We start from the raw sequence: 25,309 nt of genomic DNA, 5'->3' as shown, positions 1-25,309 counted from the left end.
TTTCAGTCAGAGCACAAAGGGCCTTATGCAATCAATCATCCTCTTGCTGGTGCTGGGGCCGGTGTAGCCTGGGGCTTAGCACAGCAGCCGACAATGAAGGCTGCAACACGGCTGCATCTGGAAGTGCACGGTGGCCGGCTGTGGCAACCCGGCAATTGCAATCCCCTTACCTCTGCCCCACCCGTTCCCACGCCAGCTACTGAAGCTGTGTCTGCACATTTCTTGCCTGGCTTTCCTGTGATGCGATTGGCCAAGACTATCAGATACTGGCTCAGCCAAGGCCTCCTTCCTGTGGGTTCCGTCTAGAAGCCATTCAGAAAAATTCTTGTCTACCAAGATTCTCAACACTTCTTGACTGTTGCCCACGCCACCGTTTCTTCTGCGGGGCAGACCCTTTCTGCACTTCTCCACCAGCCAAACTCTTACAGAATCTCCTTGTGTCAGAGCTGACGTCCCCAAAGCTATGAAGACCTTTTCTGATACCTCCTCCCCCTTCTACCCACTACTTCCTTGCTGACTTTACCTCTGGGCAGTTGACCACTCTGTCCTTTGGCCCCAGTCCTGTACTCTTTCTCAATCACAGGACCCTAGAACATTGTACTTGCAGTGTTCCAGGTTGACAGACAGTGAGGCAAGGGTTTAGCATCATTACAGACCTAGGCTGAAATCCTTTCTTCATTACTTTCTAAGTGTGCACCTTGGGTAAGTTGCTTAATTATTCTGAGCCTCTGTTTCCTCATCTGTAGCATCAGAAGCTTGCTGTGAGGGTCACACTGCATCCCCTCGGTGAATGACATGTACTTACCTGCTCCCCTTAGGGGAGCTGGAACCTGGTCAATTCATTTCTGTCTCCCTCGTGCCCAACACAGAGGGGACCCGCAGGCATATGTGTGAAATGAGTGAATATTGAAAAAGGTTTTGCAGTTTTAAATGGAGGTTTAAGCTGGAGCTGAGAATGCTTAGACAAAGTATTCTGGGTGTTTCTGGCTTTTTGGAAACGTGGAAATGGACTTATTTTAATTTTTAATAAAAATATAATCTTGAGACTAATTAACTCATTATTTGATGATAGGTCATTTAAGAGAGGAAACGAGCTAAGACTTTTCTTTGACTGAACTGCACCCCAGTTTGGTTTAACTTGGTGTAGATGTTTTTCCCCCCTAGAGACAGCCCTCGTGATAACACTTCTAATGGTAGGAGCTTATTGTTTAATTTTCTAAACTTTAATTTGCTCCCAAATGCATTTATTATTTTAAATCATAACTGTTATAATCTTGCTACTTTGCAGTACGGATTTATTTTGCGGAATGGTGAGATGAATGTGATCATTAGAGGGCCACTGCTTTTAATGTGCTTTTTTTCCCTTTCCCTAATGGCAAGTTTTTAAAAAGAAAAAGTGAAAGAGGTAAACATTTTTCTGGGAGAGACTGTTTTAAAGGTCAAGAAAACCTGGCTTCCTCAAAGCGAGTAAAAGGTCATTTTTCACCCTTCAATTTTTGTCCTTTCATTTCGTTTTGCAAAAGTTCTTAGTGATGTCGCCTGAGTCACTTGACTAGAGATGTCTAATTTTCTACAAGAAAATAGTAGAGCCAATCTTGACTTCAGTGCCTGTTTCAAAAGGAAATTATGAAAATTGCCCTGCTTTTCCCTCTTTCCTCATCTCCAAAGAAAGAAGTCTCTCCTATTCTGTTTCTTGTTCAGCTTCTTTTCTGTGTGATTGCTTCTTGTGGGGGCTTCTAATGAAAGACAAAGCAAAGCAGAGACTTGAATTTAGAAAGTTGGTGCGATCCAATTTTCTGGCCTTGTTAATGAAAGGATTCTCTTGTCCTTTCTTCCCACCCAAACATGCACCCGCTTCTCCCACCTTCCCATTCATTTTATGGGAGAGTTGGAAGAGTAAGATAAAAGGATGTGTTTGGTTAGAATAGATCTATAACAGTGCTTCACTATGCTTTTGGACCTAATGACCTCTTACCATTTTCTTTTAGCTTTTTATTTTGACATAATTTCAGACTTACTGAGAAATTATAGGAATATAGTATAAATGATTTCTACAAACCCTTCACTGAACCCTAAATGTTAACATTTTACCATATTTGCTCTCTTTCCTTTTTGTAAGTTGTGTTTATCTACATTCCTATATATACCCCTAAACAATTCTGTATTTCCTACATACAAGAGTATTTTCTTTCATAACCACAATGTAATTATCAAATCATGAAATTAACATTGACTCAGTACTATTTATTATCTAATCTAATCATATTCAGAATTTATTCAGATTTTTTATTATAATTATTTTATTGTACAGTTACTTAGATTCTAAAAAACACATACTGATTACTTATGGGGCAAATATGTGCTCTGGCTGTAATCCATGAATATATTATATACTTTTTTTCTAATTTAATTCTCACATTAAACCTATGAGATGATACTCTTATTACCTCCACTTTATAAATAAAGAAAATAAGACTTAGAGAGTTCAAGTGACGCGCCCAAAGGTAGGTGTTCCACTCTAGGTACTTAGCAGGTACTAACAGCCACTAAGTGGCAGATCTTGTTTTGAACATGGCTTATTAAACACTGCAAGCCAGGTTTTTAACTGTCATGTAAACTCATATTTCTGTGAGCCAAAGGCTAGACAATAGAACTCTGATTTTGAGGAAATTTTGGCAGATTTCAGGTCTAGAGAGAATTATCTTGGAAACAGGCAAGTAAATGTAAACATGTATGATGTGGAATATTCAAACGCACATTGAAAACTGTCCCTCAGTTGGATGCATTTATTAATACAGCTAACAATACTATATGTGAAGGCTTGTTTTCATAGCAGCATAATTAATGGTGTAAATGCCCATCTATGTGCAGAGGTTGGCAAACTTTAAAGGCCTGATAGTGACTACTTTCAGCTTTGTGGGTCATGGAGTTTCTGTCACAATTACTCAACTCTGCCGTTGTAGTGTAAAAGACAATACATAAAATAATGAGTGTGGATGTGTTCCAAGAAAACTTTATTTACAAAACAAGCAGAGGTGGATTTGGACCGTGGTCCAAAGCTTGCCAACCCCTGTGTTAGAGGCTAAAGTAATCTCGTTTCATCGAGGAGTCTCTAGAGGGTGCAACACTTGCAAGCAAGAAAAAAACAGATGTATTTTAATTTTAAGCCATACCTGAATCTCATTTTTATAAAGAGAGGGAGTGCACATGGGTTTCATTTTTGCAGTCAGTTGTATCAAATGGATGATTAAGAAGAAAGGGACTTATGTAAAATGATAAAAGTAATTCATAAGAAAGAGTGTCCTAAGTGTCAGACTGACTAAACACTGGAAGGCACTTCAGAAGCAATATTGCTACACAAAATAATCTTTAGAAGAATCAGAGTAAAAGTATCAGTCAATCTATACATATTTAATGACCACCCAATATGCAAGGCTTATTGGAGAAATACAAAGATTAAAAAAAAGTAAAAGAAAAGAAATGTTGGAGAATTAAATTTATTTACTTTATGGGAAATTATTTGATTATTTATTAAAATTATTTATTTCTGTATAGTAGCCAACTCCAGAGATAGCAAAGAAGAAAATAGACCAACCTTCAGGGATTTAGATTTTCAGCTATTCGAAATCATGGAATAGACACATATAACCTCTTAAAATTACTTACAGCTCTGCCACTCTATAGTTTTATGAAGCAGACACCAAAATAACCATATGTGTGTGTGTGTATATATACAGTCATATATATATGTGTGAGTGTATATTACTTACTATTCTCTTTTCTCTGTATAGTATATACAGTGTGTATATGCATGTGTACATATCTGTACAATGTATATATAATATATACTCATATATAGTGTTTATATAGTAAATATAGTGTTTATGTGTACATATATAGTGTATATCTAGTATGTGTAGTACATACACAGATATATTATATAATATATCTACATATATACTATACAGAGAATAAAGAACTATAATATACAGATAACAAACATTTATGTATCATTTATCTCATTAAATTTCTACAACCAAGGTAATATAACAAAGTAATACCAAAAATACTTTAATGAAGACAAGTGAATAGATTTTTAAATTTTCTATTTTTGTTTTATTGTTATTGTTTTGTTATTTTAAAATAAAATTTTAATTGATAAATGAAAATTATGTATATTTGTACAACGTGTTGTTTTAAAATATATACACATTATGGAATGGCTAAGTCAAGCTAATTAACATATGGATTACCTCACATACTTATTTTTTTGTGGTGAGAACACTTAAAATCTGCTGTTAGCAATTTTCAAGAATACAATACATTGTTATTAACTATAGTCACCATGTTATACAATTACCTAACTGAAATTTTGCATCCTTTGACCAGTATCTCCCGAAGCCCACCACGTCCCAGCCCCAGTAACCATCATTCTACCATCAAAAAGTTGAACTCTGTGTTCAGCTTTTTTAGATTCCACATGTAAGTGAGATCACGCAGTATTTGTCTTTCTGTGCTGGGCTTATTTCACTTGACATAATGTCCTCCGGATTCATCCAAGTTGTTGCGAATGACAGGATTTCCTTCTTTTTTAGGGCAGAATGGTAGTCCATTCTGTATAGATGCCACATTTTCTTTATCCATCCCTCCATTGATGGATACTTAGGTTGATTCCATTTCTTGGCTATTTTGTGAATAATGCTGCAATAAACAAGGGATTGCAGATGTCTCTTCAACATACTGATTTCATTTCCTTTGGCTATATACCCAGATGTGGGATTGCTGCATCATATGGTAGTTCTAGTTTTAATGATCTGAGGAAACTCCATACCATTTTCCATAGTGGCTGTACTAATTTACATTCCCCCTCAATAGTATGCAGTTTCCCTTTCCTCCACCTCCTCTCCAACACTTGTTATCTTTTGTCTTTTTGATAGTAGCCACTCTAATAGGTGTGAACCGATATCTCATGGTGTTTTTAATTTGCATTTCTCTCATGATTAATGATTTTGAGCATTTTTTCATATACCTATTGGCCATTTGTATGTTTTCTTTTAAAAAATGTCTATTAGATCCTTCGTCCATTTTTAAATAGGGTTATTTGTTTTCATACTATCGAGTTGAAATACATAAGGAATTTAGATTCTACATATAAATGAGATCATGCAGTATTTGTCTTTCTAGATTCCTTCTATATTTTGGATATTAACCCCTTATCGGATGTGTGGTTTGCACATATTTTCTCCCATTCCATAGATTGTCTCTTCACTCTGTCGATTGTTTCCTGTTCAGATTTTGACAATTATCTCAATAACATATAGCAAAAAAGGTCTCCTGGAACACTCGCGTTACACTCAATTGTATCCTCTCATTAGTCTCCTTTAATCTGGAAATGTTTCTTAGTCTTTCTTTGTGTTTCATGACATTGGCATTTTTGATGAGTACAGGCTAGTTGTTTAGCAGAGCGCCCCTCAGTTTGGGTTTGCCTGGGGTTTCCTCATTGCGAGAGTCCGGATATGCATTTTTGGCAGGAATACCACAGAAGCAGTGCAGTGTTTTTCTTGGGGGCATGGTATCTGGAGACACATGATGTCAAGGTGTCTTACTACTGGTGATGTCAACTTTAATCATTTGGGTAAGGTGGTGTCTTCCTGATTTTCACTAAAAAGTTACTATCTTCCTTTTTCTAATTAATAAGTATCTTGTGGGAAGATAGTTGAAGCTATGCAATGTCCTGTTACCCCTCAAACTTTCACCCTCTCGTTTTCATCTCTATTAACGATTCCTGCCTCAATCAGTTATTGTTGCCATGTTGCCAAATAGTAATTATCTAACCCCCTCATTCCTTCTCCATTTGTTAGCCGAGTTTCTACTGCAAGGAAGAACTTTGCCTTCTCATTTAGTTATCTATATGTGTATGCATACGTGTTAGTGTGGACTCACGGAGTCTTGTTTTATTCGGTGGGTTACAATCTTTTACTGTAATGTTTTGGTGCTCAGATTTGTCCAAGATTTGGCCAGTAAAGCCCTGAGTCCTTTTATGAGTCCCTGTTAGTGTTTGAGCATGCTCTTTTGCCACAACAAGGTGTTCCAAGCTTTTCTTGTGTTTTCCTTGCCCCTGTCTTGGAATCAGCCAATCTCTAAGAAGTCCTGGTTTCATTTCAAGGTATTACGTGTGCTCATTGCTACAGAGGTGTCATCATTCCAGTGCTCTCCTGCCCCTGCTTTTGATCAAAATACTATCCCAAGATGAAATATAATAAACCTATACACACAGCTGTTTTTTAAAAAACCTACCCTAAATGTTCTCTAAAGCAGAAAAATAAGGAAAATTCTTTGTAATGTACAATACTTTCCATTGCAATGAGTAAATGCTTTGGCACTGTTATGCTATATGGCCCAACAAAGTGGTCAGATGCCTGCACCTACCTATAGTGAATAAGTTTGGACATAAGAAAAGTGAAACAACATTTGATTAAATTTTATAGTCTTTCTCTTTCTATAATATTTCTTCATATTTGACATTGTAAACTATTTTCACACCCATTCATTGGGTGTTGTATGGGTGACTCAGCTACCATGAGCACTGTACCATCAGTGATGTGATATTCCTGAAGTATTAAATGGACTTGATAAAACTCCAGGAAAAAAAGGCAAAGTGTAATTTTCCTTCTATTTACTTGGTTTTGACATTTCCTGGAAAATTGTGATACTCAATTTAAACCATATAAAAATACTTTCTATTCATATGTAACATGGGGTGAGCCTCTAGGCTATCTTCATGTTCTATATAGATAGATCTTTCAACTTCATGGAGGTGTGGCAGGACTGCCCGGTGTGCTGCAGTCTGGGCATTCCAGGCCTCTGCCCAGTAACACCCTTCATTCACCATGACAATGAAGAACACCCCGAGATATTTCCAAAACCCTCCCTAGGTGGCAGTGCCAGCCTCATTGAGAGCCACAGATGGATCTGTTGATACATGGAACAGAAGCATTTTCATCTCTCTTCCTTAAAAAACATAAACACGGTTATATTGCTTGAAGGCATTTAACTTTTAACACATTCCAGAATTACGTCTAACGTTGTGGGTTTGCCTGATTCCCACTTTACTTTCTGAGTCAGGATGAACCTGGTCTGTCTCCCTGCCTGGGTGAGGAAGCAGCCTGAAGTCACTGCCTGGGTGACCAGAGCGTATACACAGACAGGGCACCCACAGGAAGGTTCACGACCTCTCATAGCATGACAACATCCTGCAGGCAGTCTTGTCATAACCCTTGTTTTCCAGAAAGCTTGCAGGATCTTGGAAGCCCTAAGCAGAAGAATTCTCAATGGGGTCATCAAACAAATGCCTCCATGGTATAGATGAGGAAACTGAGGCCCAGAGAGGGAGAGAGACTTGACTGAGTCACACAGCGAATCAGAGATACTAATTAGACTTGGAGTTGAAGAAATCAGTATCAAAGAATAAACAAATCTTAGGGATTGGAAAGTACCCGGGAGACCATCCAGGCCACTCCCACCCCACCCACCAACCCCTGCCCTGGTTGAATCCCCTCCACACCTGGATGGACTGCTGGGCTCCAGCCTGTACTTGATCAGAAATGAGTAATTTGATATTTCTCAAGGTAATTCATCACACAGTGGGACTGTTCTAACTTTTAAAATACTCTTGAGTTGAGACCTTTCTCCCTGTATCTCATCCCTCCTCTGGATGTGGTTTGGCCCTCTGGGTCCCATGAACATGCATGTTCCCCGTGGATCCTATGATAATCCTTCCAAAATTTCAAAAAATTGCATCCAGGTCTCCTGAGCTTTCCTGGCTACCGTCTCTGGCCTTGTACTTGGCACTGAGATTCTTGTGATGAACAAACCTGACGTGGTTCTTGCTTTCATGGAGTTTTGTTGTAGTAGGAAGGCGCAGACCACATAAGCATGAACACGTACGCCGAGGGCACTGGCTCTGCCTCCTTCACCAGTGTGAAGGAGGAACCCGGGCCCTGGAGCTGGCCAGACCTGCATTTGATTCCATCCACAGCTACCTATGTGGCCTTGCAGTGTTACCTTCAGTCTCTATAAAACTCAAATAATGACTGTCTCCCAGGGCGCTGGAAGCATGAACAAGAAATGGAGTATTGCCATAAAGCACCCAGCACTGCGATGCTCAATGAATGTTAGTTTCTGTCTCTTTCTCTTTCCTTCCCCCAGTGTGACATGTTTGAAGCATCCTCCAGAAAGGGCTTAAGGCTCACAAATGATTTTTCAGAGTAAAATCAGCCAGACTTATCTCAACTGCCCTTGGATTTCACCCTTCGGTTAGATAACCAGGAGATACTTTAAAAATTATATGGGCAAAACACAAACAAGGAGCTCATGCATATTTGGATTAAAGTTGAAGGCAAAAAAGTAAGTGGTCTCACAGATTAACTGCTGTAATGTTAAATATATATTGACTAATGTCACCATTGACTAATATCACCATATCATCAGATCTTATATGTTGAGATTATAATCAGTCCACATTATTAATCTGAATATATGTGAGCCCCCATTGGTGTTCCCTGAGTACATTATAATTTTAAAAGTGTTCCCTAGCCATGCAAGTCTGGGAAATGCTGGACCAGAGAGGTTTTATTCTAATCTCCATTTGACAGATAAAGATATTGATGCTGTTAGATAGCAAATACCTTACTATTTCTTGTGCACATTTTTTCTGTGGCTATTGACTTCATGGTATCCTATCCTGAAGTGGCTGTCCTGTTGAGTCTGTGGCATAGCTGTCGTGTCATTTGGTTCATAGGTGAGGTCTCCCAAAAGAAGGAGGACTTTCCAATGTCAGTCGGCAGGGAAGCCCGGAGAGCCAGGCAGGGGATCTCTTAGAGGTAAGCCTCCAGGGAATGCAGATGTGCTCCCAGGGCAGGGAACACATCGTCCCCTGCCATCCAAGGGCACACTTAAGAGCCCTGACCTGCTGAGGTGAGAGTGTCTTGTAAACACCATTATCTAGTTTCCTGCTCTTCTCTCGGTTTATTTCCCTTCTGCTCTCCTCGAATCGTTAATAACATCTTTTCAAAGCTTGGTCCGTGGCTATTGGGAACTAAGGAAGAGCTGGAGCCTGGCCTTGGTCCAGAGCATTAAAGGGGATCCCAACTCCCCTCCCTGTCCTAACCCCATTGTGGTGGTGGCAGTGGCTAGTGAGATATCCCCAAAGGGAAGGGAAATTTGGGAAACAGTCGGAGAGTCTCTTCTCACACAGAGAGATGGCCTCCATTGCCCCTCTTTGATTTATTAAGGAAGCAGAGAGGCGTCCTTACAGATGACCACCGAGGTTAAGGGACTGGCCAGAGGTCAGGAGCGGGTGCTGGACCAACGTTTCCTGTGAGCCCATGGGAGAGAGCTCAGCCGCAGGCCCGCCTGTCCAGTGGCCACCTGCTACGTTGGAATGAAAGGAGGGGAAACAGACAGTATTTATTTAAGGAAAAGTGGCTTCTGTAGCTGGCCTTCAGTGGCACAGTGGGAGTTCCTTTGTAAAACTCAGCTCAGCTTGGCTTCCAACCAGCCCGCTCATTTAGAACACCCCAGAGCTTCAGGGTGATCAAAGGCATGTTCAAGTAATTCCTTACATGTCAACACCTTCGTGCTTCTTCTTGAAATTTAAACCCGCAGTTGAAATCCGGGGGCTTGCAGGAGAGCTGTTCTCACTCTCCTGGTGCAAACGATCAGGCCAACTGTCTAGTTCCCGGGCAGGCACTTGGCTGCCCCGGCGGGGTTCTCGGAGCAGATTGGTGTGTGTCTAACACTGTCTTCTTGGTTCGGCGGTTTCCAGCCAGTGCTTCGCCGTGAGAGGCGGGAGCTCTTGCCCAGAAGCCCCAGCTCGGCACTGCTGTCCAGCCCACCCTGGGGCCAGGAGCCAGGGACACCCAACCGCAGGCTGCGCTCAGGGAGAGTGTCCAGATTCATGGCCGTGGCCCCTGAGTCATCTGACTTTCCTGCCTCGCCTTTGGGCTCTCCACTTCCTAACCGTGGTTCTCCGGTCACCGGACTTCTCTGAGCCTGAGATGCCTTCTTTATAACATTATCAAAACAATATCTCACACACACACACACACACACACACACGTACACATACACAACTGAAGAATGAAACCAAACAAAACAAAACTTTAAAAATGAAAAAAACTCCAATATCAGTAGATTTCTCATGGCGTGGCCGTGAGGATTAGTAAAATAACTAATGTAAGGCACGTTGTAGGTGCTCATAAATGGTAGTTGTTATATAGTATTATTAATTATATTTTTAAGTATTAAGATGTATGAATACTTTAAATAATGTATTTAAAGCTGTGAGCATTCCTCTGGGAACTGGTATATGGACCCTGAAAGATGACATGATTTGGCAGAAAAAGTCTGGCCTTTGGGAATTTGGACACACACCTGTGCTCAGAGTCTGGCTCCTTAGTGACAAACTCTGTGACCTTGCCAACCTTTAAGTCCCAGTTTCCTCGCCTGTGACAGGGGAATAGTAATAGTGTTAGGTTGAACCACATTAAATTGTGTGTGTGTGTGTGTGTGTGTGTGTGTATAGCTGGTTTTGACCTATAAAAATGGCCATTCCATCTGGCCCACCCTTTAACACCTACCTCTTAGGTTTGCTTATCATAACTGAGAATAAATATGGGAAGAGGATTAGACGGCTGTAGGTGTGTTAAGATGTAGAAATGGCAGGATTTGGTGGCCAAGTGGGGTTGAGTGATGTGGAAGTGATCCCAGATTTCTGGCCTGGGGCCATGGGTAGATGGTGGCAATGTTTACTGACAGAGGGAACATAGGAGAAATAGATTTGAGGGAAAAGACCATGAGTTTAGTTCTGGACATGTTAAGTTTGACATGTCTTATTATACGAGTCGGTAGCCCCTGAGAAGCGTGTGTCAGAAATTGAGAGCGGGGACTTGTTCGCATTCAGGACATACTTTAACCGAGTCCAAGGAGTGGTTGGAGGCACCCGGCATGCGGAGTTGTTACCTGTGACCCGGGATAAAATGTGACGGCTCTGAACAGAGTGAGTCTCGGGTTCCAGGAAGCATTTGCTGAGTCCCACCCCATCAGGCTCGTCCTGTGCAGGGTGGGGACAGAGCGGGCGGGAGAATCAGTGTGAGGGAAATATTTAGTTAGCACCGCCTCTTTTATGTAGGGTCTTCAAGCGTGGGGAGAAACCTCCAGTTGCAAAGTCTAAAAATGGAAATGGTGTTACTAATCTTGCAGGATTGCATCTCACATACACCTGTCGTCAAGCCCGGCCCAGCCTGGCGCTGATCGTTACTGCAGCTGATCAATACTGCTCGTGTAGCCAGAAGAGCACTGGGAGGGGGGCACCTGGTTTGAGTGTTGCAAAGTATGACGTTGATATTCTTGCATTTTTAAAAAGTTTCGCTTGTCAATTATGGCAGGAATGAAAAGACATAGGACTGTAGTGTCGGGAAGCAGGAAAACCAAGACCGGTGACGTGAAGCGCTTTCAACTGTAACCGAGCTATATGCATTTGGAAGTGAGCTAAGGATTATTTAGCCAGTTCATCAGCAGGAAACCCTCACTACTGGAAAAACGATTTTAGCTGGAAGGGGAGCTGACTCAGCAATGCAGGGTTGTATTCCGGGTGGGCTCAGCTGTGATGCCTTCTGGGCTCTCAGGAGGAGACGGTGGGGAAGGAGCGTGAGGCCGGGGCCGGGAGACGAGCCAGGCTTGGGCTGGACTGTGACAGGGTGGCCCCAAGGACCAAGGCAAACGTGAGGCTGGCATCCAAGGGGACCCAGGAAACAGCTGAGACTCAGAAGGCAGGTCCCAGTCACCCCAGGAAGAGCACTGTAGGGTAGCACAGGCAGGTGTTTAGACTCTAGCCACGTAGGTGGGGGTTAGCCTCAATCAGGAATCTAGAGGATGATCAGGAAACCAAGGTGGACTAGTACAAACAAACAAAATAATAAGAAACAGTACTGTATTAGACACAAATGCAAGACATTAATTCATCCTCACAGAACCGTAGGTAGTATGCACTAGCACACCTGTTTTACAGGTGAGGGCACTGAGATACAGACAGAGTACGTAGCTTGGCCAGGGTCCTCCTGCTAGGAAGTGGCTGAGCTTAGACTTGAACCCAGGTCTGTCTGACTCCAGAGCCCCTGCCCTCTGCTGCTCCTCACAGACACCCAGACTTGTGGACTCGGTGGAGGTCCCTGTGTGTCAGGGACCACCCAGGACCCTTAGGATGCTGGGCTTCAGGCCACGCAACCCAGCTTAGGACCCGCTTGTGAGGGGCACTGGGAAGGGTTGGATAGAGGCTGGGACCTGCCCATGGGCAAAGGGTGGGGGAGGCCGGGCAGGGGCTGCCTCACCTGGCTGTGTCCTCGCCCCCTCAGCTCCAGCAGTGAGGGCCGGTGTTGAGAAGAGACCTGGGAGGAAAATGGAGTCTCACGAGATGACTGGTTCCTTCCTAGCCAGCAAGTTTCATTGTCCCAAGTGTGTCCTAGAGTGGCTTTTGATTGCTCACTAATGACAGGCAGATACGGCCCATAGGGCGTTGCTGTTCCCCAAGAGGGGGACCCATTAAATTGCACAAGCAACGGCTGGATCTGGGCTACAGCAGGTGGAGGGGCTGCTCCTGGCCCCCTGCTTTTCCAGGCAGAAGCACCGGCCTCCCTGAGCAGCCGTGTGTGGTGCTGTGTCTGCCTCCCCAGTGAATCCGAGACCGTCTTCAGAGAAAGGGCAGCTGGGGCACCTTCCAGCCGGATGTCCGTAGCCTCTTGCTAGACTCTCCGGGCCTCAGTTTCCTCATTTTCCGTAGAATGGAAGATTCAATAAAGTACTATCTCTGCAAAGGGTCAAAAATTATAATACCACCAAACAAATGTTATGTTATTATTCAGAAGGAGGAGAAAGTACTTATTCCAAGGTTTCTTCTGAAAGGCTTCTTCAGGTGCCTGCATTAATTATGGTAGAAAGAAGTTTGGGTTGGAAATCTGGCGATTTTATGGTTTAGTGCTGGCTCTGTCACTGGCGGTGTGGCCTTGGGAGGCCTCCTTGCTCCTGGGCCTGTGTGTTTGTGTGCGTGTGTGTGAGTGTGTGTGTGTGTGTGTGTGTGTGTGTGCGCGCGCGCTCGCGCGCGCGTTTGCAGCGATGATTCCTCCCCGGGCCGCAAAGCGCTGACTGTGAAGGAAAGGAAAAGATCTCTGTGTGGAGGTTGCAGGTCAGGAAAGGATTCTCTGAGGGAACTTCTGAGCTGGGCTGTAGAGGATGGGTAGGAGCCCTACAGACAAAGAGGCCGGTGGGGGCCTCGGGAAGCCTGTGCCAGGGCGTGCGGTGTGGGAGGAGGGGGCGGGGTGGGAGGCAGGACCGAGGCCGCTGGGGAGCTGGAGCTGGGCCACCAAGGAAGACGGGGCTCTCGGACCGCCAAGGTGCTGCACGCAGGTGGTGGCTCCGCCTCCTCGGGAATAATCGACGCTACTTCTTTCAAACTGCCGAGTAAACTCAGGGTACTCGTCAGTGGTAAACAGAACAGGGTTGCTTTTTTGCCACCTAGGTTTTCTTAACGGGACCGCTTCAGAAGCCAGAGGGTGGTGAGAATGTTCGACTCTGCAGTGGCGGGGACGGCCCCTCTGCACGTGGCCAGGGCCCCCAGCCAACTGTGGAGCTGAGGGTTCACTGGGACACCCTCCCCCCGTTCAAGATAGGCCACATCCGAGCATGAAATCTGAGTCTCGCCCCTGCCGGACAGCAGTCCTTATTCTTTCTAAGACTGGGAGAGTTGTCCTATCAAAATGAGCCATCTCTAGGAGACACTGGACAACGTGGTCTCGTTCCAGTGAGCAGTAAAGGGCTTGAGGAATGAGATGACAAAGGCCCGAGTTAGCTCTGTGGCTGCAGTTGCACAAATGACACCATTCGATGACATGAATTCCTCATCTCGCCTCCCCACTTTCACTGAACGGGACCTGCTCTTCTTCCTGTAGTCCCGAAATCTGTAAATGGTACCATCACCCCCCCCCCAAATTACTGAAGCCCCAAACCCTGAGGTCCTCAGCGGCCCCTTTCTCCCTCTCTGCCCCGTCACATCCGTCTGGTAGCCTGATCCCTGATTCCGCCTCTTCTCTATCTTGTCTCTCTGCTTCAGCCCCATGGTCCCTGCCCCAGCTCAGGCCTTCAGGACTTTGGCAACCTCGGGCTCTTCCTGCCTCTGGACCCCTTCCTGCCAAACCGTCCTCCTTGTGGGTGTCCTGGAGATAAGGGCGTGTGCCACTCGCCAGCTGAAAGTCCAGCAAGTACAATGCAAGGTGTTTTGTGATCTTTTCTGCCCGTTCCAGCCTCTGGTTCCCAGGCGTGATCTCCTCTCTCACACCTGCCCTGGGCAACCTGGGCCGTCGCCAAGGCCTCAGCCATCGCCAGGGGCCTGCTGACCCCAGGTCCCTCTCCCAAGCCCCAGACACACATTTCCAGGTGACTACAGAACCTCTCCAGCTGCATGTGTGTGAGGGTCGTCCCTCTGGCTCCCCTTCCCTGCACCCCCCAAACCTTATATTCCCTGTGACCGTAACTGCCATCTACCTCGCCGTTTGGAGGTTATGCTGCACGCTCCTGTCTCCCTCACCTAGTCACCCTGTTTGCCGATTTTACCTTCCAAATATGTCTCGGGCCTCCCTCCTGCCCCCAGCTCCACGGCCAGCCTCAGTTCAGGCTTTTCCTCTCTGTCACCGACCACCCGCCGCTCCGGTATACTTTCCAGGCAGCAGCCAGAGGGCCTTCCCACTGTGCGCAGCTAGTTAAGCTGCTTCCTTCTCGAAACCCTCCAGCGGGTCCCCAGCCCTGCAGGACGTTGTCCAAACTCCCTAAAATGATAGTCAAGGCCTTTTCCTAACAGGCCCCTGCCTCCTACCCACGCTTGTCTTTCATTCCCTTCCTCACATGCATCCCTCTTTCATTCTGGACATGGGCCCTGGAACCTTGACTGCCTGGGTTCAATCCTGGCTCCACGACCTACTGGCTGTGTAACCTTTGGCTGGTTACTTGACATCCCTGGGCCTACATGTCCTTATCTGCAAAATGGGATTGTTGTGAGGATTAACTGAGATAATGCACGTGAAGTGCGTGCAGCAGTGCCTGGCCCATAGTAAGTGTGTGCTAATGTTCCTGTTACGTCGTCGCTGTTATCTGGCCCCTGCCAGTCTCACAAGCAGGATTTCCACGTGGGCTCCCCACTGCACCCCCGTTCTGTTCTCCAGCCGTCGGAACTATTTGCAGTTCCCCAGAGGTCTCCTGCTCTCTCCTGCCTTCATAAAACCCCACCGCAGCAGCAAGTTAGTTACCTGCTCAAGTTCTCTCTCTCTCGGCCTCACTGTTCTACCTCCCGCTCTGCCCCCCATGCCCCTCCCATCTGTCCCCAGGGACCCTTCCAGACTGCCTCAGTCTTGGCTGGACTCGGACACTGCCTTCAACACCGAGCACAGGAACTGGCCCTGGGTACCACGCTCAGCCCTGACGCTGGCAGGGGCTGGTCCCTGCATCCTGTCCAGCCTGCACTTTGTGACACTGATTTTGTCCACCAGAGGCTCGTTTGTGCTTAAGATCTGCAGCATGCGCCTGTGACACCAAGGGTCTGAGTTGCTAAGATTGAATGCAAATCCGTCTGAGTGACAAAGGACTGCTCTAACTGGCTTTGACTTCCCGGGGATTGCAGACACGGTATTTCCTCAGAAATTGTCCTCTTACCTGCCCCTCATTGCTAAGAACATTTTGTAGCTGAGTTTTTCGAGTTTCCCCCTCCAAATCTTTTAGCTTGCGTCCCCCACATGCCCAGCTGACGTCCTCGAGTGCGTCATAAATCTCCCCTCCGAACCTCCTGCTCTTATAGTTCATCCCAAAGTGCTGATCACAACAGCACAACAGTAACCTCTGGTGTGATTAATGCCACTGGTGTGTTTGTAACACGGCCTTCAGCGGTGGCGACGCCAGGATAAATCACTGTGCAGAGCTTGTCAGCTGAACCTTAGCGTGACCCCTTTCTTTCATGGGTGGGGACAGCAAAGCCGCAGAGGTTAGGTGACTTTCTCAAGGTCACCCAGTCAGCAATGACCTGGCTAGATTGGGACTGAAATCCAGATTTCCTGTTTTTACTTCAGTACTTTTTTTCTAACTCACCAAAAGCTATTTCTTTTTTTTAAAGTTTTAATTAGAAATTGTGGTAAAATATGCATAACAAAATTTATGAGACTGGCCATCGTTAAGTGCACATCGTGTGTATGTTAAGGGTTCAGTGGCGTTAAGTCAATTCACATCGCTTTGCAACCCTCACCCCCATCCATCCCTGAACTTGTATCTTGCAAAACTGAAACTCTGTACCCATTAAACACTAACGCCCCCATTCCCCCTCCCTCAGCCCCTGGCAGACACCATTCCACTTTCTGTTTGAATTGGACTGCTCTTGGTGGCTCACGTAAGTGGAATCATACCGTATTTGTCTTTTTGTCTTTGGCTTATTTCACTTAGCACAATGTCCTCAAGATACATCCATGTTGTAGCATGTGTCAGAATTCACTTCCCTCTTAAGGCTGAATAAGATTCCATTTGTAGTGATGCAGTGGTAACATCTTGATAGAGTGTCTCACTGCTAAGTAGTGTTGGGGTTTTGAATGGGGTGACTTTCCTGGGCGCAGTTCCTAAACATCCACTAGAGGGCAGTAAAAGACACATAAATTTTTCACCAGGCAGGAGGCGTGCCAGGCAATCCGGCCCCTACATCCTGTATCTCTCTCAGCCATCCATGTCTACAGATACAAGATAATGGATTTCACGTCCAACAGCAGGTTTGGGTAAAACTAGAGATACCATCAGTTGTAGCCTAAGTGCAAGTCTCCCTCACACTCCGGCGCCCACGAAAGCATAAAACTTCATTCCATATCTCGGTTTCAGTTTGTATTTTTATTTAATCCACATTAGCCCGGCGATTCTCAGACAGAGTGTACATCAGAATCACTCATGGTGCTTTTTCTAAAACACACACGCCCAGGTCTCATGCATATCGATTAAATCAGAATTTCTATTGCTGGGGCCGATATCTTCATTCCAGTGCATGACTTCTTTTTTAACAACCGGTGCATTAGTTCTAAACTTTAATAACTAAGGGGAAAGGGTCGCTCTTGAGTAAAAGCTCAGAGGAGAGTGCATATGAATTCTGAAAAATCTTTTTTTCTTTTTAAAGTAGAAGTGGCTGAAGGGTCTGGTAGCTATGGGAACCACATTCTGAACGACTGTGAGGTTTTCCTACAGATCGTACCTGTGTTTTAACAAGCTGGGAACCCAGAGGGAAGATGTGAAACCGGAGCTGTCCTAGCCAACACGAAGACTATGGACACAGTTCCAAACGACCCTGCTCAGGTCATCGGGGACCAAACTCTAGTGCGAGGCCAGAGCTCAGATGCCAGGGCTGTCTGGTACATTAAGAGCACCTTTCCTATAGTAAAAACAGGAAAAAGGGACCTTTAGTTTTATCTTAGGAGAGGTAAAAATGGTTCATCGAACCTGAGGGGAGGTCAGGAGGGCCCAGTTCTTGTCCTAACCATCCCACTGGCCAGTTAGGGGACCCCAGTCATGTCGCCTCCCTGAGCCTCAGCTTCCCCTTTGAAGTGTGAAAGGACTGGAAGATGGAGAGCTCCCAGAATCCTTCCAGTTCTAAAAATTCCATGATTCGATTAGCATTAATAATCTTGATTTGTATGGCTCTACTCTGACAAAGAGCAGAAGAAATATTCAGTAATGCAATGAATGACAGAGACTATTGACCATGTGGTTTAATTTATTTAAGGCATCTACACTGAACTCAACGGAGAAAATATTGCCCCTGATAATATATTGAACTGTTAGTATCTCTGGCATAGCAACAGCTTTTCAGAGAGAAAAATCGCCTATCAGGGCAAACCTGACATTTTTCACTTCCTGATCCCTCGCTGCCATTTGTCCGGCTTGCTTGTGTGTGCTGTAAACGGCCAGGTGCATGAAGGCTTTGGATGAATATTAAATAACTACATAAACGCCAAGGTCACGGTTGCAGGAAAGGCTCAGTGGAAGGCCCTGGGAGGCTCGCATTGATCTCTTGTGAAGTTCCATTCTCGAATCCTGCTGACAAGGGGAAACAATTGATGTGGACCATTATTAAAGCTTTAAGTGTTTCTCCATTGTTAAAGATCTTTTACAAGCCTGGAATAGCTGATAGTCCTCAAGGAATTGGCAAAAGCTTCATTTAGAAATATAGCCTGGTCAAGAGATAAGTACGACTCAAAGTGCAGACGTCCTGGGGTGGGCTTGTGCGGCAAAGGTGGAGGTTCTGCCCCCAGCTCGGCCTGCCGGGCACTGCTATCAGGTGCAGAGTTCAGAAGGGAACTTTCAAGCTAGAAGCCGAAGAGAGCATGGCTCTGTCTTTCAAACTCACCTTACCTTTCCTCCAGCTCCTCTCTCCCGGTGAAAACCTCCTCTTCTGCCGTTTCAGTCCATCCACTCTCCATAGCTGCACAAAACACCTCACAGGTGTCTGGGGCAGTGGGGCCCAGATGACTCACAGGTCCACACGGACTATATGGACTGGCCAAGTGCCGGGATAATTAATTATGCGAGTGTCCTGCCGACCTGGAGCTGGGAGGAGAGCAGATATTGCAGATGACAGAATCTAGTCTCAAGAAGATCTCAACAGACCGAAGGATGGGCCAGGTCTGCTGGATGAACTTAAGAACAGATGTAAATGATAAGACAAACATTTCCTGTGTACTAGCTCTGTGTTCGGTATTATTGTGTTTGGCCCTTTGCATATTTTAGCTTATTTCATCTTGACAATGATCCGGTGAGGGTAGGGTTCACATCCTGATTTTTAAAAAGAGGAAATGGAGACATGGTAGTCTAGGGGAAGGTGCGAGGGCTGGTGAGTCAGTCTAGATTCCAGTCCCGATTCTGCCCCCCCCCCCCCCCCCCCCCCCCCCGGTTATCTGGAAAGTTACTTCATCTTTTAAAAATAGCCACAGCGAGGCTTCGGGGCTGTCTTGCGTGTCAGGTTCTGTGTGCTTGGTCGGCCCTTTGCACTTGTCATCGCATTTCATCCTCAGAACAATCTTACTCCTATTCCCAGATGAGGAGGGCGCAGATAACTTAAGTCACTTGCCCGGGGTCACAGAGTAAGTAGCAGGGCCAGCGTCGGAGCCCGGGCCGTCCGACTGGACACCCACACGCTTAACGACTGCTGCGCCGTCTCTGTTCCCTACATGAAAGGGAAACACCATATTTCCTGTGGAAGTTAAATGAGATAACTCATCTAAGTGCCTAACGGTGCCCGGCACATCGCAGGTACTCATAAATATTAGATCACCATCGTTATTGTTCTCAGCATTATTATTGGTTACATGACTTGTTCAAGGTCGTAGTTAATAAATAACTGGCAGAACAGGATTTGAACCCAGGTCTCGTGGCTGCCAATCCACCGCACTCTCCATCTTGCTCCAGAGCACAAGGTTGAGGACAATGCTTGTGTCACTATGTCTGAACCTTGTACAGTGTCGTCTCCCTGGCGGATACGCAGTGAGTACTCAGATAGGCAGGGACCATTTTTTCACTCATTCACCAAACATTTGCCAAAACCCTGCTCTGTGTCGGGGATCCAGAGAGGGAAAACACATAACACTGATCATTCTTTCTCCCCCTGCCAGGTTCGAATGGTGAAAGACGGCGACCCCTCCTGGAAGCCCACATTTATTGTGAAACCTGATGGTGGTTGTCAGGGTGACGGAATCTACCTCATTAAAGACCCCAGTGACATCCGCCTGACAGGGACCCTCCAGAGCAGGCCGGCGGTGGTCCAGGAGTACATCTGCAAACCTCTCCTTATCGACAAGCTCAAGTTCGATATCCGTCTGTATGTCCTACTGAAGTCCCTGGAGCCCTTAGAGATTTACATCGCCAAAGACGGACTCTCGAGATTCTGTACCGAGCCCTATCAGGAGCCCAGCCCCAAAAACCTGCACCACGTCTTCATGCACTTAACCAACTATTCCCTGAACATCCACAGCGGGAACTTCGTGCATTCGGACAGCGCGAGCACGGGCAGCAAACGGACTTTCTCCAGCATCCTTTGCAGGTTGTCTTCCAAGGGCGTTGACATCAAGAAGGTCTGGTCTGACATCATCTCCGTGGTGATCAAGACTGTCATCGCCCTGACTCCAGAGCTCAAAGTCTTCTACCAGTCGGACATCCCCACCGGGAGGCCGGGCCCCACGTGCTTCCAGGTAACCATCGCCAGTTCCCGGCCTTGACCGGACCTCGAGAGGGCTCCCCGGCCTCGTGGGGGGCGGGGGGCGACGGGGGTGGGATGGCCAGAGGAGCGGACGGGTGGTTGTGCTGTGGGCTTTGGTGTTAAACCTGGGTCCAACTTTCAGATTTCTACTTGCTAGCTGTGTGATTTGGGGCATGTTCCTTCCCTTCTGCCACCTGTAAAATGAGACTAATAGTACCTACCTTAAAGGATGCTTGTAAGAATTAAATGAGATAACATGTAAAGCAGAGTGCCAGCCATTCATTCATTCATTCATTCAACACCCTTTACCACCCTTCACTGTGACGGTGGGGGTGGTGGGGACATGGAGGCCAGACACTCGGTGGGCACACATCTTCCTGCCACTAGGAATGGGAGGAGAGGAGAAGAAGGGGCACCTCTGGGACCCTCTCCACCTAATCCTTAAAGCTATTTTGTAGCAGTTGATAAATAAAATAAAGAATGCATGGAACATATTTGTAAGCCAAGAAGCAATATGGCAAAATGACAAAATGATTATCCCAAACCCAGCTCCGAACCCAAGATTCCCAGGGAATGCTCGTCCGCAGCCCAGTTCCCTGCTCGATCCCGGGGTAACCGTTACCCTGAATTTTATGTTTATCATTTCCTGCTTTAAAAAGTACTTTTTAAATGTGTGACTGTATCCCTAAACAATAATTGTATCGTTTTGCCTGTTTTTGAGTTTTATAAAAATGCTGTTATAAAGTATGATGTCTTCTGCAACATTCTTTTGCACTACATGCAAATGGTTCAGAGGTCCACGCATGTCGATGGGGTCGCTGGTGTGTTTCATTTGCACTGTTGTGCGTTCCATTGTAAATACGCACACTTTACCTATCATTTGGGTTGTTTCTGTCTATGGCAGGAGGGTAACAGCTCTCATGGAGCAAGAAGCAAGAGGGGCGGGAACGGGGCGGTGTCTCTAATGGACGGGGTGTTCATTCGACAGTAGAAGAGCGAGCTGGTCCCAAAGTGCAGCCCCAAACCCAGAGAGGCTACCCCGGGGGCGGGGCCCCTGCCAGCGCGATTTCCAGGCAGGCTGGCGGAACCCTTTGGGAGAGAATTCAGACAGTGATCAGCACCAAGAGGGGTGACTGTCATCCAGAGATCTATCCTTAGGCACTTCGACCCCAGGCCTTCGGTTCTCAGGCAAATGTCCAGCTCAGCCGGCAGATAGATGGTTTAAAACATCGGAAGAGATAAGTGGGCAGAACAGAGTGGTAGGACCAGAGAAAACAAGTCCTGACCCGAGCCATCAAAAAGTTAGAGCAGAGGAGACAGTTGCAATGTGGACGCATCCAGGGGTCATCCTGGGGGACTGTGTGGCCACATCTGTTTGACAGTGACAGCTATTCCAGGAGTGTCATGTGGGCCCAGCACGCATGGCCAAGCCACAGAGCCCTGGCACTGTCGGAGTGGCAGGGTGGAGGGCCGAGACGGTTGTTTTGCTACGCGTCTTGCTGTGGACAGGCCGCATGGGCAGCGTCGGGTGGATCTGGAGGGCAGACGGAGGCCACTGGTTTGGACAGATCGTGTCTAGCAAATGGAACCACAGCCTTGTGACCGCTTCCCACTGCTCCAGTGCACTAAACGCTTCCAGGCCTGGGACCAGAGGGGGAGCGCAGGGCTGGGGGGAAAGTTCAAGGAATAGCTCTTCCTCTTCTAGCCGTGTGACCTGGGCAATGTCTTCACCACCCCCAGCCTCTGTCTTTCCCTGTGCAAATGGCCCACTTTCACTTCCCTGCCTGCCTTTTTAGTGAAGTCACGTAGGTGAAAATGCTTTGGCAAGGTATACAGTGTCAAGTGTTTGGAATTTGTTTTACTGTACATTCCAGATACACAGTGATTGAGTGAGGAAAAGAGTATCCTTTTCTCCTTGGAGTCTTCTCTTGGTTTCTTTGTTCTTATGACTTGTTGGAACAGTTGTCAGTTTGGGTTAGTTTGGATCAACCTGAACTGACTTGGAACCCAAAGATTTAGGGACACAGGATGGTTCTGCTATCGACTTGCTGTGTGATCTTGCATAAGTCACTTAACTTCTCTGTGCCTCAGTTTCCTCACCCACCTCACTGGGTGGTTGTCCAACTCCAATGAGATAAAGATTGTGAAGGGCTTTGCAAACCGTAATGTTCTATGCAGATGCGATAAATTATTTCTTTGCCATGCAGCCCCTCTTGCTTTTAGCCTGGGCTTGGCTCAGATTGCAGCATTCCAGAACATATGCTTGAGCCAAAAAAATTACATTTATCTTAAACATGTGACTGTGACCCCTTTCCAATCATAGCCACAATAACTACTTGGGAAATTGTGATGGCCCGGAGCAGCTGCTGGCATTGCTCAGGCTGCGGGCAGATTTCCTGTAATCTGTTGCCTAGGAACATGGCTGCCCTGTCATTCCACCCTGTCCCTTGTCATTGCCCAGGCAGCCCCCAGCAATATATTCTCATGTCAGTCTTCCTGAGGGCACCAGTGTGACCCTGTCTTAAACAGCAAGGTCCATCTGGGTGTAGATGATTCATCGGGCAGAAATACACATGCAGAGGAAAGGGTTTCAGCTCAGCTTTCGCGAACACTCTTTCCCAATTCCATCGCTTGGTCTGTGTTTACTTCTAGCTTTCTGTGCTAATTCTCTCCTCGGCCCGTGCTACTTTCCCTTAGATGTCTGGAGGAGACACCGTTCCTCAATCCTAAGATGTTTCTCCTCTTTCTTCTTTGTTCCTTTTGACCTGCTCCGTGCCCTTCAGCCCAGACACCCCAACCGGAGGAGGCCAAGGAGCCATGTTGTGGCCAAGGGTTGGGATCTGGTTGTCAGACACTCTGGGTTTGAGCCAATCCCAGCTCCTCCTTCTAGAAACTCTAGCTGGTGCACTTGGCAAGTTAGCCTTTCTCAGCCTCAGTTTCCTTATCTGCAAACAGAAATCGTATTTGTAACTACCTTACAGAGTTGTAAGCTCAAATGAGGGAAAGCTATGTGGAACATTTAGCACAGCACCTAGCACATAGAAATCACTTAATAAATGGCAGTTTTTATGATTATTACATTGTTATTTGTATTAATAGTTCTCAAATTTGTCTATGATGAAGAGCCGTGAGGTTATAGGAAACCATGACATATTCACACTTTAAACTTAACCGAAACACTAGTGTTCCAAGGAGCATAGTTTGAAAACTGAGTCCTTCGCCTGGCATTTGTCACCTCCTAACCTGGCCCCAGTCTAGCTTCCCCGTACCCTCCGTGAGCCCTGCAGTCCTGCAAAACAGATTTGATTCGTGTCTCTTGGACGTAACTTGTGCTTTCCCAATTCTGCCTTTTTGCTCTCCTCTGTCTTGGCCACCCTGGCATGCTCTCTCCCGAGCTCACTGCTTTTTTAAATTCAAGGCCTTCCAGGGTACTGCTCGAGTCCCACCTTCTCTGTGATGTCTTCCTGAACCACTTGTGATATTTAAGCTTTTTCTTCCTTTGGACTCTAACACATTCCCTGGCACCCACTGAGCTGAGCTCTGAGCTAGCTGTGGGCATGTGGTCATGGAGAAGACAGGGTCCCTGCACCTAAGGGGTGCACAGTGCATGTGTGAGAATTGCAGTTCCTTGTAAGAAATACTGTGAGGGGGCTCACAGAGTGCTGGGAATAGAAAAGGGGGTGGTTAACTCCGCCTAACCCAGTCGGGGAAGGCTTCCTGGAAGAGGAGCTGCTTAGGCTGGAGCTTAAGGCATGACAAAGGATTTGCCAAGCAGAAGGCGAGGGACACATACTCACCCGGCTTCCCTCCTTCTTCACTGGCTGCTGCGTCTCAGCCTCCTCTTCTGCACCTGTCATTGTTGGAGATCCCCAGCCCAATCCTTGGAAATTTGTCCTATCCACAACCACTCCCTAAAGGATCTCACCCGGACCCATGGCTTCACACACCAGCTACACACTGCTGACTCCTAAATTTGTTTTTTGGTATTTTCTGTTTTGTGACAAGGTCTCACTCTGTCACCAGGACTGGAGTACAGTGGCATCATCATAGCTCATTGCAACCTCAAACTCCTGGGCTCAAGGTATCCTCCTTGCTTAGCCTCCCAAGAAGCTGGGACTACAGGTGTGTACCACCACAACCAGCTAATTTAAAAAAAAAATTTTTTTTGTAGAGATGGGGTCTCACTGTTGCCCAGGCTGGTCTCCAACTCCTGGCCTCAAGCGATCCTCCTGCCTTGGCCTCCCAAAGTGCTAGGATCACAGGCGTGAGCCACCACACTTGGCCTAAGCTTCTAAATTTGTATTTCCAGTTGTGACCTCTCCTTGAGCTCCAGACTGGTATATCCCAGTGCCCGCTTTAATTTCCTACCTGGATGGCTAGTGGGCATCACACACTTAACATGTCCAAAATCCAACTCTTGAGTGCCCTCCCAGAACTATTCTCTGTCATCTTTCCTGTTTCAATAAATGAATAGCATTCAATCAATTAAGTAATTAATTGACTCAGGACCAAACACCTGAGTCATCCTTCTTTCTTCTATTCCCGTCCTTCCTAGATCCAATCCATAAGCAGCTCTTGTAAATACACTTTAAGACATCTCCCAAATGTAACCACTTCTAGCCAATTCCACTGCTGCCATCCCAGCCTAGGCAGCCATCACCTCCCACTGGGACTACTGCATTGGCCTCCTGAGTGAGGTCCCTTTTCCCGCCCTTCCTGCCTATATCCTATTTTTCTCACTGTAGCCAAAGAGATGCTTTTTTTTTTTTTTCTTTTGAGACAGGGTCTTGCTATGTTGCCCAGGCTAGTCTTAGACTCAAGTGATCCTCCCGCCTCAGCCTCCTGAGTAGCTGGGACCACAGATGTGTGCCACCATGCCCAGCATCAAAGAGATGCTTTTAAAACATGAGTTGGATCCAGTCACTTCCCTTGCTCAAACCCTCCAGTGGTTTTTTTTTATTGCACTTAAAATCCCAGTTCCTTATCATGGTC

At 46.2% G+C, this 25,309-nt stretch overlaps 1 protein-coding gene across 4 annotated transcripts in view; it reads left to right on the top strand.

Moving 5' to 3' along the window:
• The window catches only part of TTLL11 (tubulin tyrosine ligase like 11), a 222,328-nt gene that overhangs the window by 62,624 nt on the left and 134,395 nt on the right, over positions 1 to 25,309 (top strand). For all 4 annotated transcript variants that reach the window (XM_069474610.1, XM_069474612.1, XM_069474613.1 and 1 more), the window contains one exon: positions 19,734 to 20,309. In XM_069474610.1, coding sequence (XP_069330711.1) covers positions 19,734 to 20,309 — 576 coding nt within the window. The remainder of the gene's footprint in view (positions 1 to 19,733; positions 20,310 to 25,309) is intronic.

This window comes from Eulemur rufifrons, chromosome 7, assembly GCF_041146395.1.
Source record: "Eulemur rufifrons isolate Redbay chromosome 7, OSU_ERuf_1, whole genome shotgun sequence".
In the NCBI taxonomy this organism is placed as follows: Eukaryota; Metazoa; Chordata; class Mammalia; order Primates; family Lemuridae; genus Eulemur; species Eulemur rufifrons.
The sequence above is the reverse complement of the archived record's forward strand: the minus strand, read 5'-3'. Positions and strand labels throughout refer to the sequence as shown.